Source organism: Paramormyrops kingsleyae, unplaced genomic scaffold (assembly GCF_048594095.1).
Source record: "Paramormyrops kingsleyae isolate MSU_618 unplaced genomic scaffold, PKINGS_0.4 ups41, whole genome shotgun sequence".
NCBI lineage: Eukaryota > Metazoa > Chordata > Actinopteri > Osteoglossiformes > Mormyridae > Paramormyrops > Paramormyrops kingsleyae.
Window position 1 is genome coordinate 187,701 of NW_027325979.1, and position 17,625 is coordinate 205,325.

Genomic DNA, 17,625 nt, shown 5'->3' on the forward strand with positions numbered 1-17,625 from the left:
GCTCTCCCTTAGAGAAGCTCGGTCATTTGGAAGGGATTCAGAGTAGGGCCGCTGCTCATCCGCATCAAGAGGACCCAGATGAGGTAGCTCGGGCATCTGGTCAGGATGCCTCCTGGATGCCTCCCCGGTGAGGTGTTCCGTGCATGTCCCACTGAGAGAAGGCCCCGGGGAAGACCCAGGATATGCTGGAGAGTCTCCCGGCTGGCCTGGGAATGCTTCAGAATTCCCCCAGAGGAGCTGGACGAAGTGACCGGGGAGAGGGAAGTCTGGGTTTCCCTGCTTAGACTGCTGGCCCCACGACCCGACCTGGATAAGCGGTAGATGATGGATGGATGGATGGATTACATGCCATAATACTTAAAAAAACTGGCATCAACATTTCGGTCATTTTAACCCCAGGGACATAAATAAAGCAAAGACAATTTGCATTTAGCAAAGGTTATCAAATAAAAACATACTACAAAATAATTTAATAAAATACACCCACCAGAAAGGCACATGTAATAATATGCCTTTTAATTATGGACTGAAGCACTAAACATTATTTTAAAATAAATTAGTTAAAATGACAACAGTGTTCATTCCCAAATATAGCAGTGTATGTAATATGTAATACGTGTGCACAAAAATCACACGTGAGTCATGTTATATTTTCAATGATGGCATTCCTACCCATTGAAATTTGACATCCAGCACCTAACATACATTCTGTGAACTTTGCCTACAGGCACTTTTTACATTTGGTGTCCTCCTCCTGGGGACAACTGGAACGACTGGTCCAGGATTGAGATTCCTGGAGAGATCTCATTAGCAGCTTATGCCCTGATAGGACCCACAGAAAATTATGATTATAACTCAACACTATAATCACTAAATTACTAAAGTGTAACTGTCGACGGTCTTTGCAAGCAAACAGGTTGGATGTGCATTTAAAGAAACACTACATCCTAACACTCACTCTGTGATGGCCTTGGATTCCTCAGGGCTGAGTGAATCGTAGAAGGACACAAAGTCGTTGGAGCAGTCATCCAGCACATTGAAGACAAGAAATTTAACCAAGATGGTGGCCCTTTTAGGAGCCCGGATCTGCCACTGGCAGCGGGCATGAGCTGGATATTTTTTAGGGAAACCAGGGGAAGTAAAGGTCTGGGGTGTGCTGACGGCTTCAAGGTGTGAAAAGCAATCTTCTAGCAGACAAAAGAAAAGAAATGTAAGGCCTGCTCAGGTTGATAAGCGATGCCTTTATACAACATAATCAAATGAGCTATAAACAAATGACTAGACTTCAGGTATCGTTCAAAATTTGATCTAAACCAGTAAATGATAAAACAGTATAATTGGTAAAAGTGTAGTCACCAGTTCGTGGGTTTATGACCAGCCGTGGATCAGCACCTGAAATGGAGAGAGAAAAGCAGAGAATTCAGAGACCTGTGGATTTAACACTCACAGAATGAGCAGGTATGATAGCAACTTCTGGGCCAATTTTACCAGACCACAATACACAACATTACACTATTTAAATCCTACTGAGGTTTTAGTCTGACAGCAAGGGTTGTTGTGTGCTTAATAAGTTACTATTGGATATTAATGGGGATATAATGCACTGCTTTTTGACACTCAAGAAAATGATTTTATTATGTTTTTAAATTACGGAAGTACATAGAATTTGAGACAACTAATTTACAGGCTTTAACTAATAAACAGACACTCACGCAATGCTGTGATGTCAGTGATGAACAGCTCTCGAGTCCTTTGATTTCCCTCTGCTCTGATGCTACCCCGCAAGACACTGATGATTCGCTCATCTGTAAATTGTGAAATGATTTCTAGTTCTGTGACAGGGATGTCAAACCTGCTCCAGTAGTACACAAGTACACCTTCACTGTGCCCATGGAGGGGAAAAAAGAAATTATAGAAATTATATTATTATAATTCCAATAAAATAGAATGTGTTATGGAACTGATATGTCACATGCACCATTGTCATTAGATCATAGTCATGTGAAAAATTTTTACATAACCTAACCATCTATAGAAAAAATAAAAATAGATTTTGTTTTACGCATATATGACTCTTACCTGAAACCAGAAACCACAGACTGGTTATAGTACTTGGAGAGAAAAACATCATTTTCAAAAGTATTGTGCAACTGAAAGACACAAATTAAAAATAAATTTAAAAAAAAAAAAAAACTGATTTATGGTTCCTTTAAGGACAAAATAGATTTGTATGAACAGAGTTGTGAATTTATAAATACAAGCATATGCAGTACTGTACAAAAGTCTTAGGCAGTGATAGAAAATTGTATTTAAATAATCTGCATTTAAGTGAAAAACTAGGCTATTATGCCTAGCAAAGTGTGTCAGCTTAGCCACTTCAAAGCCCATCTTAAAGTCACCCCAGTATTTGCAGCAATTTTGCAGAACACGCCTCTCTGTCTGGCAGTCTGATGGATGAGTCTGAGTTTGGTGGATACCAGGAGGAGAACGGTACCTGTCTGACTGCATTGGGCTAACTGTAAAGTTTGGTGGATGAGGGATAATGGTATGGGGTTGTTTTTCAGGGGTTGGCTAGGCCCTTGAGTTGCAGTGAAGGGAATTCTTAATGATTCAGCACACCAAGACATTTTGAGCAATTCTATGCTTTAAAACTCTTTGGGAACTGGTTGGGGAAGGCCCTTTCCTGTTCCAGCATGGTTGTACCCCAGTGCCCAAAGCAAAATCCATAAAGATATGGCTGGGTGGGTTTGGTGTGAAAGAACTTGACTGGCCCACACAAAGTCCCAACTTCAACCACACTGAACACCTTTGGGATGAACTAGAACCACCATCAGTGCCTGACCTCACTAAGGCTCTTCTGGAGGAATGGTTAAAAAGATTCCCACACACACTCTCCAAGATCTTGTGAAAAAAACTTCCCAAAGGAGAGACCAACTCCATGTTGATGCCTATGGATTTAGAATGGTATGTCATAAAAGTTCCTGTGGGTGTAATGGCCAGGTGTCCTAATACTTTTGTCCATATAGTGTATGTGAAACGACTGGGGTGGCCCTGAGGAGCGGCTTTAGAACTGAAGAAATGTTCTTCTAGTCATCCAACAAAATGTATTTTTGCAGAACAAAAGAAATTCTTAGTTTTTACTATCTTACTCTTATTTGCATATATTGAAATAATATTAAATTATGTTTGTTGTTCTGAGCAAATATATACTTACTACCCGGATAGATTTAAATATTTCCTTTGACTACCTAAGACTTTATCACAGAGTACCGTAAATGCCAGAAATGAGTTGCTGCCCCTTCATTTTTAATGGGGAAAAATCAATTACTAAATTATTATTAAATATTCTGAATCCTAAGGTTGAGGGAAAAAATCTCCATTTTCTGAGGAAGATTAGCTCAATCACTTCCAGGGAAATATTAAGTAATTCAATGACACTTCAGCTTTGAATCCTTCTGTATGCATGTTTAATCTTCAAAGTCAAACTGTGTGGGGTATTTGTATATTATGTATATTCTGGGATATTAAAATATGGAAAATTAAAGAAAACATTCAAAAGGTAATAATCAACAGACAACTCAAAGGAACCAATTTGGAATTTCAAAGCCACTAAAGTTTTTCAATTTTCTTTTATTCAAATAGGAATAACTTCTGAGATACCTAATAAACCCTTCTGAATTCATTTGCTGCTACACTTCATACATCAAGTGAACACTAGTTCCATAAATTTGCAAATATATTCAGCATATTAGAGGAAGGTGACTTGGAGCATTATGCTTGTGTTACTGTGACCCAAAATCTCAATTACTGCAGATCCCAGGGTCATCCTGTGTTTATTTACCAGGCAGAAATTATTACTGCTTCCATCAAACACACAAGACTGACTCACTGTTAAGATAAGAGGCCACAGTACAAGGAGAGGGGAGGGAAAGAGACAAAAGGACCATAAGGGATGTTGTTTGTTTGCAGCTAATTTATACAAAACATGCATAAAATTTCCCTGTCCACTGTAAAGTTGGATATTTACACATCTGCTCTGATACTCTGATGCGTTTTTAGTTCTTACAGTAGGACTTCCTTGAGAATAACTCTTTGTAGTACAGGTATAGTAGTCTCGAGAAAAAGAAACAATGACTGAAAAGCATACTTTGTGACTTGCATCACTAAATATATGAATTAATAATTTAAATAAATCAATTAAAAATTAATTACTTCCATTTGCCTTTAGCATGTTAAGCAGTGGACCAGGTGAACCGGATAACTGAAGAGGAAATGATGATAAAGACAGCACCACTTAAAAATAAAGAAACTGAACAGCTGAAAATGGAAGAATTTGAAGAGAAGCTCACTCACAACTTCCTGCAGGTTATCTGCCAGGTCTGCAAACTGCTGGCTGTTGGGGTCCTCCAGCTGTTCACTGTAATTAACATTGGCCAGTCGTAGGTGGCCAGTAAAAACACGAGTCCCCGGGCCCTTCTTCCTCTCCAGCAGTGTCCCTGAGGTGTAGGGCTTAACTAGGAGAATGATGTTTGCGGTGAGAGCAGACAACGAAATGGTTTTGCAATGCCAAAAAAACAAAAAATGGTAACATTTTACTTGAAGCTCTCATCTATAATGCATTATATATACCTTCATAGTGCATTATAATGGTTTGTATAAGAATTTAGCATGCTCTGTACTGCATTATGAAGGTATCTATAGTGCATTATGGATGAGAGCTTCATAAAGCATTCATAATGCATAATAAGCATTGCTATAATGTGCGTTTTTATAAATATTTAGCCATGTTTATAATGCTTTATGAAGGCATTATAATGTGTTAAAATGTATTCATAGATTCTTGTAGACATGGCATTCATAGAAAGCGTTACCAAAAAAAAAGAAACTACACTTTGTTTATTGAACTGCACTAGTTTATTAGACCACACTAGTTTAGATTTATTACCTTCAAGCTTCAGTATCCTTTTTATTGATGTCCCTAAATGTCCTATACAATCTAATAAAGCATTGTATAATTTTAGTATAACTTTGCTCATTAGCATACACTATGCTATTACTGAAAAATTCCATTCAAGATTTTGAATACTTTTTTGCTAATAACAGTTAAAAACAATGTGTTTTGATTTAAAAAACATTAAAAAGTATGCCAGCATTATTAGGGAAAAACACAACATTAACATTAGACTCAGGAATCTACTAACATAAGATTAACCAAACCAGAGTGTTATACAGCTTTGACTACATAAAATCACACACACAATCTAAAAAGCATTTAACAATCTGTTCTAGTTAATAATGTAGAGTAATATTGTACATGTAAAGTCTTACTTGTAAAGAACCAGACCAGCACCCCTGCAGCAGCTAAAAAAGCCAGCATAACTATGAGTCCTATCACCAGCCGCTTCTTCGTGTGAGACGGCTTCTTCCGTTTATTGTCCAAGAAGGTAACGTTCTCATGCCTACCATTTTGATCCTGATGAAGAGAATAATAAACAAATTCATCAGTGTTTATTCTTCCCATCATTTCTGATACTTGTCCATAAATCGGAACTAAATCAATCATTCCAGTTTCTTTACCTGCTAATATAAGGAAGAGTGATAGCCTAAAACATACTCAAGGAGCAAGAACAAGAAGATGAACATGCAAGGCAGCAGCCCTATCTGCCAATCCACTGTGCCACTGTGACCAAACAGTGCAGATAATTTAACATGTAGCTAACCTATATGTGTTAAATCTCCATCTTCATATTATTAGATTCTGAACAATACAATCGGCACTTTATAAGGAATTAACTAGCACTGTGAATCAATAAAAAAAAAAAAAATCAACCAATTAATCATACAGTTTTCTGTGATTTAATTGGGATTCATCACACCTAACATTAATTAATACAATCATAAATATGTACACATTGAATCCGTAAATTAATGTACAATTGACACAAATGGGAGTATATTGGTTATTCTCACTCATGACCAAGTCATTACCATAACATACCAGTTCTATTTTTAAAATGAGGTTAATTGTCGATTTTTTTCTCTAGTGGAAAGTGTTAGAGATTATGAAAAATGACAAAACTAACCAAAAACTGAACAAATATATACATCTTGTCATACAAACGTACTGTTTATTATGGGTTACATGAAACAAAACTTAAAAATATTTCATCTAGTTTTGTGTTCTTTGATTTCTGGCTGCCTATTTGAGGAAAATGGTTTAAAAGAATAATCAAATCAGTGCAACAAATTACATAATTGTAATAAATCTAAAAAGTTTAGGTAATGATAAGTGGTCTACGCGAAATATAAACTATATTTCATTAGAATCCTATTTTCTTGAAAAAATCTCCAGATCCTGAAAATGTCCCATATTTTAATATTTAATGGTTTACCTTACACTTGTAATTTTTCAACAAATATAAGCTGAACTTTAATGCTTTCAAAACGTTTAGATGCACAAATGGCAATAAGGCAAGAGAGTGCATTGTATTACAAGCAGCGATGTTAAACTTTTTTTATTTTTTATCACACGCCTTAATTAATGGCATATACCACATGTACATATAAATCGCAGGTACTCAACAGGCGGATGTTTAATTCCAACCACATGATCGATCTAAACTCGAAAACCCATTTAGCAAATGACTCTAAAAATGGAAACCTAACAACCACTGAAAGTACAAATAATACCATGACAGATATAAAGACAAAATACAAATAGACAAATGACTATTTCAATATTAGTCTAAATACTAGAACTCGTGGCCATAAGTGGAAATTAGCGGGAGAACATTTTAAAACAAATTTGAGGAAGCACTTCTTTACACAGCGTGTAGTCAGAGTATGGAATAGTCTTCCTGCTATTGTAGTGGAAGCTAAAACCATGGGTTCCTTTAAATCAGAGCTAGATAAGATTTTAACAACTCTGAGCTATTAGCTAAGTTCTCCCCAAACGAGCTTGATGGGCCGAATGGCCTCCTCTCGTTTGTAAATTTCTTATGTTCTTATGTTCTTAAAGATTTTAAGGCATAAGCCTTCAGTAAAATAAAACACTGCAAATTATGATATTTTGATCCTATGTATGCCTATGTATCTATAAAGTGCAGAAACAGGGGGACAACATGAAAATTCCACAAATGTACAACCCCATTGAGTCACCTGTTCCAAGATTTATATTTTTATATTAGTGTTCACTGAAAATGTGTGATGTGGCAGATTTTGAAAGTGGAGATTTTACAAAAAATTAGATTCTACCTTTCTACAATTGCAAAAATACTGAAGATTAAGAGTACTGTTTAGGAATGTCCTAATCTGTTTACAATGTACATAGAATTGAGTCATTTTTACTGAAAAATGGAACAGGGACGAAAGCAATAGAATACCTTAATTAGTCAGAATAAGTAATGTCTGCATTGACCCAATCCTTAATGATTCTTTTAATTCATGATCACAGTTAAAGTCCAAATAAGGGCATGTGTCAGATTTCAGCTACATAAAAATGACTTAACTTTAATTCAGACCAGTATAATTATGCTCTGAACAAAAAGGAAAACTGAATGCTAAAACATTTTTCAGTTTGTATTCTGTGCTTCCATGTGCACTACCGCCACAGAAGCAATTGTGCATTGTGACTAAGAACGAGATTTTTTTCATTATTTTGGTGTGGATTGAAAAGACGTCTGTGACGGGCTTGCGACAGGCACACATTTCATCATTTTCAGAATGAATCAATATTCAAAGCTCTTCTCATGAGAATAAAATTTGAATCAGCATTCTTCAGAATTAGGTTACTGTCTGCTTCAATGTTGCTTTCAAAGTAATGTGGGCCTAACATTTCTGAGAAGCATGCCAATATTATTGGTTCTCAAACTGGTTTTGCAGATCAACTGCTATTAAACACAGGTAATTAACTTGATGATCTTTGGGTGTCAGCATAGAATACATACTTGGCTAGTTTGTTTTTTAAATCTGGAGTGAAAATGATGCTCGTTCAAATCAGCTGGTACACAAACTGTTAAATGACAGGTATGCAAGTATCATCAAAACAAGAAAAAAGTTAACGCCTGTTCTTGTGTTTATTCTGGAAGCAGAGAGAGAGCAAGTGGGAGGGAGGTGGTGAGAAAGAGAGAGAGAGAGAGAGCACAATGACGAGGGTGGTTTTAATCATTTGTCACGTTCATGTCAAAACTTGTCAAATCAACTCACTATTCACTCCACCTGAGGACTGAGGTGTGCACAATCTAAAGCCACCCAGACTCCCACCCCACTGCTATATAATTTTGTCACAAAATGGGTGAATTTATTTTTTGTCGTTGTGGAAATATTCAAAAGAAAGAAAAAAGATTTCCATGATTTTTAAGAATGTTATGCTGTAATGAAACTGGTGACGAGGTCTTTACAGACACACACATTGTTTCTATTCATAGAGATTGACTATAGTAGTAAAATTACAGAATATATTGCAGTCAGGTCTGACAGCTACAAAACACCATGGAATGGGGGTAGTGTGTAGCATACTGGGCTAAGCCTCTGTGCTTGTGATCAGAAGGTTGCAGGTTTATTATTACATAAGAACATAAGAACATAAGAACATAAGAACTATACAAACGAGAGGAGGCCATTCGGCCCAACGAGCTCGCTTGGGGAGAACTTAACTAATAGCTCAGAGTTGTTAAAATCTTATCTAGCTCTGATTTAAAGGAACCCAAGGATTCAGCTTGCACTACGTTATCAGGAAGACTATTCCATACTTTGACTACACGCTGTGTAAAGAAGTGCTTCCTTAAATCCAGTTTGAAATGTTCTCCCGCTAATTTCCACCTATGGCCACGAGTTCTTGTATTTGAACTAATGCTGAAGTAACTATTCGGTTGAATAGCATCCAAACCTGTTAGAATCTTATAGACCTGGATCATGTCCCCCCCTCAGTCTCCTTTGCTTGAGGCTGAACAGATTTAGCTCAAATAACCTTTCCTCGTATGACATTCCTCTAAGACCAGGAATCATTCTTGTGGCCCTACGCTGCACCTTTTCTAAGGCCGCTATGTCCTTTTTAAGATATGGTGACCAAACCTGTACGCAATATTCTAGGTGAGGTCTCACCAAGGAATTGTATAATCTTAGCATTACCTCCCTTGACTTAAACTCCACACACCTGGAGATATACCCCAACATCCTATTGGCCTTTTTTATTGCTTCCCCGCACTGGCGAGAATGAGACATGGAAGCATCAACATACACACCAAGGTCTTTCTCATAATCAGCTACCTTTATTTCAGTAGGTCCCATAAAATACCTGTACTTTATATTTCTGCTCCCTACATGGAGTACCTTACATTTGTCTATGTTAAATTTCATCTGCCAGGTGTCAGCCCAGTCACTAATTAAATTAAGATCCCGCTGTAGCTGCTGAGCCGCTAGTTCAGTATCTGCTACACCACCCACCTTGGTGTCATCTGCAAATTTTACCAGTTTACTGTATATATTGGTGTCTATATCATTTATGTAAATTAGGAACAAAAGTGGTCCTAAAATTGATTTATTTGCAGCGTTACCCTTTGGTCCTTTATTAAGTGTGTATCTACACTCACCTAAAGGATTATTAGGAACACCTGTTAAATTTCTCATTAATGCAATTATCTAATCAACCAATCACATGGCAGTTGCTTCAATGCATTTAGGGGTGTGGTTCTGGTCAAGACAATCTCCTGAACTCCAAACTGAATGTCAGAATGGGAAAGAAAGGTGATTTAAGCAATTTTGAGCGTGGCATGGTTGTTGGTGCCAGACGGGCCGGTCTGAGTATTTCACAATCTGCTCAGTTACTGGGATTTTCACGCACAACCATTTCTAGGGTTTACAAAGAATGGTGTGCAAAGGGAAAAACATCCAGTATGCGGCAGTCCTGTGGGCGAAAATGCCTTGTTGATGCTAGAGGTCAGAGGAGAATGGGCCGACTGATTCAAGCTGATAGAAGAGCAACTTTGACTGAAATAACCACTCGTTACAACCGAGGTATGCAGCAAAGCATTTGTGAAGCCACAACACGCACAACCTTGAGGCGGATGGGCTACAACAGCAGAAGACCCCACCGGGTACCACTCATCTCCACTACAAATAGGAAAAAGAGGCTACAATTTGCACGAGCTCACCAAAATTGGACAGTTGAAGACTGGAAAAATGTTGCCTGGTCTGATGAGTCTCGATTTCTGTTGAGACATTCAAATGGTAGAGTCAGAATTTGGCGTAAACAGAATGAGAACATGGATCCATCATGCCTTGTTACCACTGTGCAGGCTGGTGGTGGTGGTGTAATGGTGTGGGGGATGTTTTCTTGGCACACTCTAGGCCCCTTAGTGCCAATTGGGCATGGTTTAAATGCCACGGCCTACCTGAGCATTGTTTCTGACCATGTCCATCCCTTTATGACCACCATGTACCCATCCTCTGATGGCTACTTCCAGCAGGATAATGCACCATGTCACAAAGCTCGAATCATTTCAAATTGGTTTCTTGAACATGACAATGAGTTCACTGTACTACAATGGCCCCCACAGTCACCAGATCTCAACCCAATAGAGCATCTTTGGGATGTGGTGGAACGGGAGCTTCGTGCCCCGGATGTGCATCCCACAAATCTCCATCAACTGCAAGATGCTATCCTATCAATATGGGCCAACATTTCTAAAGAATGCTATCAGCACCTTGTTGAATCAATGCCACGTAGAATTAAGGCAGTTCTGAAGGCGAAAGGGGGGACAAACACCGTATTAGTATGGTGTTCCTAATAATCCTTTAGGTGAGTGTATGTGTGTCCCCATCTCCATGTGAGTGGAGTTTGCCTGTTCTCCCCATGTCTTCAGATTTCCTCTTCCATAGATGTAACTGTGTATGTGAATGCTGAGTGAGTGTGCCCTGCAATGGGCTGGCACCCCATCCTAGGTAATTCCCTGTCTTGCGCCTGTAACTTCTGGGATAGGCTCTGGACCTGTGAATGAATATATAATATGTACATACACTCCCTGGGCACTTTATTAGGAACACCTGTACACTTGCTCATTCATTTAATTATATAATCATCCAATCATGTAGCAGCCATACAATGCATAAAATCATACAGACATAGGTCAACAGCTTTAGTTAATGGTCTCATCAAACACCAGAATGTGGAAAAAAAATCAGCTCTCAGTGATTTTGACTGTGGCATGATTTTTGGAGCCAGATGGGCTGGTTTGAGTATTTCTGCAACCACTAATCTCCTGGGGTTTTCATGCACAACACTCTAGAGTTGTAAAAACAAACAAAAATACATTCAATGATGGAGTTGTGGTAAGGCTTGCTTATGAGAGAGATCAGGGGAGAATGGCCAGACAAGTCCGAGCTAACAGAAAGGATTTTCCCCATGAGAAATAATGGAAAACCAATTAATTGGTTCCCGGCCCCAAAATATTACACCTAAATATGTTTTTTTAGCATTTAAACACAAAATGAACAGGATAAAACAAGAAGAGCATATACTAAACACATCTAAGCACATTTATCAAAACAGTAATTTTTTTCACACCGCGCACAGGACGAGCGAGCAGGAAGTGCAGAATCAGCGTCAGGCAGACGGAAATCTAAGAACACAGGGTTTATTGCTGGCAAACAAGGCACAACACAGAGTAGACTTCAATGACAGGACTGGGGAAACATACTTGAATGCGGACTTAAATACACATGACAAATTGGAAATAATGAGAAACAGCTGATGACATAGGGATATCACACGAGGTAAACGAGGGGGGCGTGGCAAACGATGCTACCACAGCGAATGCAAGGCTGAGACTGAAGCGTTACCCTTTGTTTCCACTGAGAGACGTGCCGTGGGACTCATTTCCCCGTACAAGGTATCTAAGGTCTTATGAGATTCAGATCGAGTTCTAGGTCATTTTTTTTCAAACTGGTTGGTTCGACTTTTAAGACATTCGAGTTCTAATGAGTTCAAGTACTGAGGTACCACTGTATAAAAGTTTTTCAAATTTGGTTAAATAGGCAAAAAAGTAAACCATGTCATCTTTCATTGTTTTACCTGCATCGGGGGCGTGTAGTACCACCCTCACGTGAAGATCGCTAATTGCATTCTAAATAGCCCCATTACCATGTATTCTAATCACATTCACATGGTAATTTGATGAACAACGCAACGGTGAAACACGATCCAGATACATCCTCCATAAAAGGGGAGCAGGATGTGGCCAGGTGTGAATGTTTCATGCTTACACATGAGAGCTCCTACATATTCAATGGAAGGAGACCAGAAACAGTGACACAAGTTAGTTTTTTCTTATTTATTTATCCAACTGAATGTTGCAACTACACCATTTAGTCATCTTCATGTAGCAAAGACTCTGGTGATCAGATATCTGGCATCAAAGCAAACTTCCACCATTGCTTCCTATGTACTTTTATAATGTTTCTGCAAGTGTTCCAAACTGCATTTTGCAATGTCTATACTTTGATGTCAAATTACAAACTTCAGATAAATCTGACATATTTACAAAGTACACTAAGATTAAGATGAGTTTAATGCCAAACAAATATATAAGAAATAATTTATTTGCCATGAAGTTTATATTGAATGAAATGTGTGGCCATGCCCCAATCAGTGAAAGTGTGTTCCCTACCCCTATACCCCAGAGGGTTAAGGTACCCTAGTTTATATGGACTTTATCATTGTTCACTTATGTTCGGCCCAGACTGCCTTAAATTAAACAAGTTATCATGCTAAGCAATAAATCCTGCATCATGATACAGGTACCCGGTTGTATTTTCTGGGTTCTGATCGACAGACAGATCAATAAAGAGCTGAGATCCTCCTTCTTAGTTCTAGGTAAATGGTACCATGCTTGTAGTCCCAAAGCAGCTTAACTAAGCAGAACCTGTCAGCATGGGCTTCTCCGACAAAAACGTTTATATCTCACAAACAGAATATCACAGAAATAAAATTTCGATGCAGAGACTCTACTAGGTAAGACATAAATATCACCTGGTAATCACTCTAGTCCAATAGATGTGTCTTTAGTGTTAAACATTTAACAATAACTCTTTAGGTATGTTTTTAAGGGTTTCAGAGCCAAAAACCAAACCAAAATGAAATTCAAACAATAAAAGTTAGTGGTTAGCAGCTATCATTAGCTTCCACTAGGAATGTAATGATGAATCGCAAATCAGTTAAAAATTTATGTAAATGTATGACGATTTAAACCAGCTGATGTGGAAAATGAATCGCTACTTTAGTACTTGAGTACTTCACAGTACTTTAACAGAAAAACTGGTGTAATATTACATTTGATTTCACAACGTCAGTTCCACGTCAGATGTCACTGCGTATTCACGTCAACGTTGTACGTCAGTTTTTGGTTTTGACTGAACGCGAAATGGCGAACGAACTTGAAATTGAGGACGCACCTCCGGGCTGCATCACAGTAAAAAGGTCCTGGCTTCAGTCCTGGGTCCTTTCTGTGTGGAGTTTGCATGCTCTCCCCATTTTCGCTGGGGGCTCCGGTTTCCTCCCACGGTCCAAAAGTGTGCAGGGTAGGTTGATTGGTGAGTCTAAATTGGCCTGTAGTTGTGGGAGTATGTGCGCATTGTGGTGTGTTGGCGACTGCCCGGGGTTGGTTCCTGTCTGTGCCCATTGTTCCTGTGATAGGCTCTGGTACCCCCAGGACCCCATTTGGGATTAAGTGGTTTCAGAAAATGGATGAATGGATGCACCGCCCGATCTTTAATCGGTGGTGTGGCAGCATTTTAGCATTCCGGTAATCACAAACGAAAATGACAAGAAAAGCACAGACAAGACAAAAACAGTGTGCAAACATTGTAAAAGACTGATAACTTACACAAATAGCACAATGAACATGCTTCAGAATGTCCACCAGCACCACAATGAGCTGAGTGAAGATTATTAAAAGGGCAAACCACTCTAAAAAGCTGCACATGCAAGCCTTAGTTTATTTATTTGAAGATATTTTTTTTATTTACCTATTTTGATTTTGGATTTTTTTTTAAAACAGTATTTTATTCAATTTCAGTTGCACTGTTAAGAAGAGGACATGTTTTGTACAGTTTAGAAAGATAAAGGAATATTTTTGAATAAATTTGACTGCATTCTGCTAGAAAAATCGTGAACTCAGAATCGTGATTTCGTATCAAATCGTGTGTTGAGTGTATCGTTACATCCCTAGCTTCCACTAAATATTTTAGTGGTTTATTAGTTTAACATTATTGAATTAAACTTTGGAGTTAGCGGATTAGTAGTTAATCAAAGCTAACTTTTTGGCTAGCTATGCCCGCCACTGCTTTTAACAGTATTTTCAAATCAATGTACAGTATTTACAGATCTAAGTAACTTTAACTTTTCGCTCATTCAATCAGATTATACTAATTCCTTGACCACAAACTAACAAGGAATATTGGTGAACAAGTGAGTTTATCTTGGTTAATCATGGTCCTTTTCAGACACAGACAAAGAGACACACACACACACCTTTGTATATCTCTGCGGTAGAGACATTTTTATGGGAAAAACCCTAATACCAACAAAGACATCCTTATCCATTACCCAGTCCTAAACCTAACCATAAGTAAGCGAACAATATACAAGAGTTCAGATGTTTTTAATTTTTTTGATTGCAATCACAGATTTTTATAAAATTCAGTTTCCCTTGTGAGGACCAAAAAAAATCACCCCCACTATGTTAAAACAACAGGTTTTTATACATTGTGGGGATATTTGGTCCCCATAAATTTAATATATACATAATCCACACTCACACACTGGCTACTTTCTTAGGCACACCTGTTCAACTGCTTGTTGAAGCAAATATCTAATCAGCCAATCATACGTCGGCAGCACAATGCACAGCATCATGCAGAGGCAGGTCAGGACCTTCAGTTGATGTTCAGATCAAATACCAGAATGGGAAGAAAGGTGAAGTAACTTTGAACGTGGTATGGTTGTTGGTGCCACACAGGTTTGTATGAGTATTGCAGAAGCAGCTGATCTGCTAATATTTTCATGGGGTTTACAGAAAATGTATCAAAAAAAAAAATCCAGTGAGTGCCAGTTCTCTAATGAACACGTTAGTGGCAGCGGTCAAAGAAGAATGGCAAGACTTATTCAAGCTAATAGAAAGGCAACAATAACTCAAATAAACACTCACTACAACCAAGGTATGAAAAAGACACACATCAAGCCTTAAAGCAGATGGGTTACAGCGGCAGAAAACTACACTTGGTGCCACTTCTGTCAGCTATGAACAGAAAAAACTGAGGCTACAGTTGGCAAGGGCTCACCAAAATTTGAGAATACAAAATTGGAAAAACATTGCTGGTGTCACGCCCAGCTCGTACGATCCTCGTGTGTGCCACGCCCACCTCGTTACCCAGTGTTTCTTCCCGATTGTAATCACCTGTGGCTTGTTAAGTTCAACCTGTCGTGTATTTAGTCCGTGTCTGTCACTATTCCCCAGATCTGTCATTGTATTGTTAGTGGATGTTCGTGCCTGTCTGCTCTGTCGTTAACAATAAACCCCGTTTGTCCGTCTTCACGGCTCCGCTCGCCTGCTTCTCCGCTCGCCAGCTTGCGACCCATGACAGCTGGTTAAATGAGTCTTCATTTCTGCTGTGGCACTTAGATGGTAGGGTCAGAATTTAGCATAAACAAGATAAAAGTATGGCTCCATCCTGCTTGTGTCAACGATTCAGGCTGGTGGTATAATGGTGTGGAGGATATTTTCTTGGCACACTTTGGGCCACCTAGTACCAATTGAGCATCGCTTAAATACCATAGCCTACCTTATTGTTGCTCACCATGTCCACCCATTTATATAAAGCACAGTGCACCCAGCTTCTAATGGCTGCTTCCAGCAGAATAACACGCCATGTCACAAAGCTCATATAATCTGAGCCTGGTTTCTTGAACATGACAATGAGTTCACTGTACTCAAATGGCTTCTACAGTCACCAGATCTCAGTCCAATAGAGAATGTGGTGGCACAGGAAATTTGCAAATATCAGACAATTCCCCATGATGAATTTTGCCACCCAGTTACCACACCACTACCAATAAAATTTGCCAAATTGGGGGGCTGGTAATAGAATAAAAATATAAATTTTAGAATATTAAGAAAATCATCTTGCACACCTCTACAATGTTCCTGGGAAGTTTACAAACAGATCCACAGAATATGTTTTGATGGGAGATGGCTGTGTTCACAAGATGGTGGCTGCAGCCTCCATTTTCGCCCTCGGTTGCCTTCTGTCGTTGCAGTTTCAATGTTGAGCATCAAGTCTTATGTCAGGTGTAGATTTTCATCCATATAATGTTTTTTTGTGAAATGCCAATAAGAACCAATAATGGTCAAATACAGTACATAAAGTAATGATAACACAGAGTGTTATCCTGTTCACAATGTTAAGTCTGTAATAAATGTCACCCTTCTCTTTGCTGTCACTAAGCACCGTTACTTCAGTTTTGGTGCAGTTCATCTGAAACAGGTCCTGGTCCAGAACAGGTCCAGATCTTCACACATACAATGTGTGTGCAAAGTTAGGAAAAAAGATTGGATAAATAATTTTGAGTTATGCTGCAAACAAGATCAAAAATATGAGAGGGCCCTTCTATTTACCATCACTATGCAGCGGTGCTTTAATTTTAAATTAGTTTAAAAGTATTATCACATAAACTGCAAAATTTGAAAATGATCCATAAAATAAATTTAGTTACTGGGTTTACATGACCAAGTGTCTTCTATAGTTGCCATTTCCTTCCTCTGCTGCTACATTGTCTCAACAATGAAGCTGTGCAGTTTGTCTCAAAATTAAATCAGGTATAAATATTCAACCATAGAATGTTTTTGTGAAGCGGTAATAAGATCCAAATACTTTTTGACTTATCACATTCTAAAAAGACAAATGTCTTTTTACCCTTCCTTTTTGCACCATTAAGCAGCATTGCTTCAAATTTCATCAGTTCCTTATGGTGGCCCCTAGAGACAAAACACAAACAAAAGAAAAAGCAGAAACAAAATGAAAATGCGCTGCAATTCAAAAAAGACAAACAAAAGAAAAAGCAGAAACAAAATGAAAATGTGCTGCAGATTAAAAAACACGCACAAAAGGTTTCAGCAGAAACAAAATGAAAATGTGCTGCAAGTGAAAAAAGACAAACAAAAGAAAAAGCACAGCAAGTAGACGATCCCAAACCGGAAGTGCTCCACCACGCTAGGGGGCACGGTGAGCTCATGTGGCCCAGTCGCTACCCAGTAGTGATGGGAAGTTCGACTGAATTAACTGATTTGATTCTTTCGAGCTGTCCGTTGTAATGAATCGATTCTAAAATCGATACTGTGATTCACTATTTTTTTTCGTCTTTTTTGCGCCTGACCGTATGGCTCAACGAATCATGGGAACGGATAATAAACCAAACGGTGTCTTGCACTTGCAGCGCATTTTCATTTTGTTTCTGCTTTTTCTTTTGTCTTTTTTGAATTGCAGCGCATTTTCATTTTGTTTCTGCTTTTTCTTTTGTTTGTGTTTTGTCTCTAGGGGCCACCGTAGTTCCTCACCTATACAATGTGTCTA

At 38.5% G+C, this 17,625-nt stretch overlaps 1 protein-coding gene across 3 annotated transcripts in view; it reads right to left on the reverse strand.

The window, feature by feature from the left end:
• LOC140586344 (suppressor of tumorigenicity 14 protein homolog) overlaps positions 1-17,625 on the reverse strand; it is a 64,222-nt gene that overhangs the window by 36,107 nt on the left and 10,490 nt on the right. For 2 of the 3 annotated variants that reach the window (XM_072708152.1, XM_072708150.1), the window contains exons 2-7: positions 5,329-5,473; positions 4,354-4,514; positions 2,080-2,150; positions 1,713-1,882; positions 1,357-1,392; positions 959-1,187 (exon numbers count right to left, since the gene is read on the reverse strand). In XM_072708152.1, coding sequence (XP_072564253.1) covers positions 959-1,187; positions 1,357-1,392; positions 1,713-1,882; positions 2,080-2,150; positions 4,354-4,514; positions 5,329-5,473 — 812 coding nt within the window. The remainder of the gene's footprint in view (positions 1-958; positions 1,188-1,356; positions 1,393-1,712; positions 1,883-2,079; positions 2,151-4,353; positions 4,515-5,328; positions 5,474-17,625) is intronic. The other variant, XM_072708151.1, reaches the window with a different exon arrangement.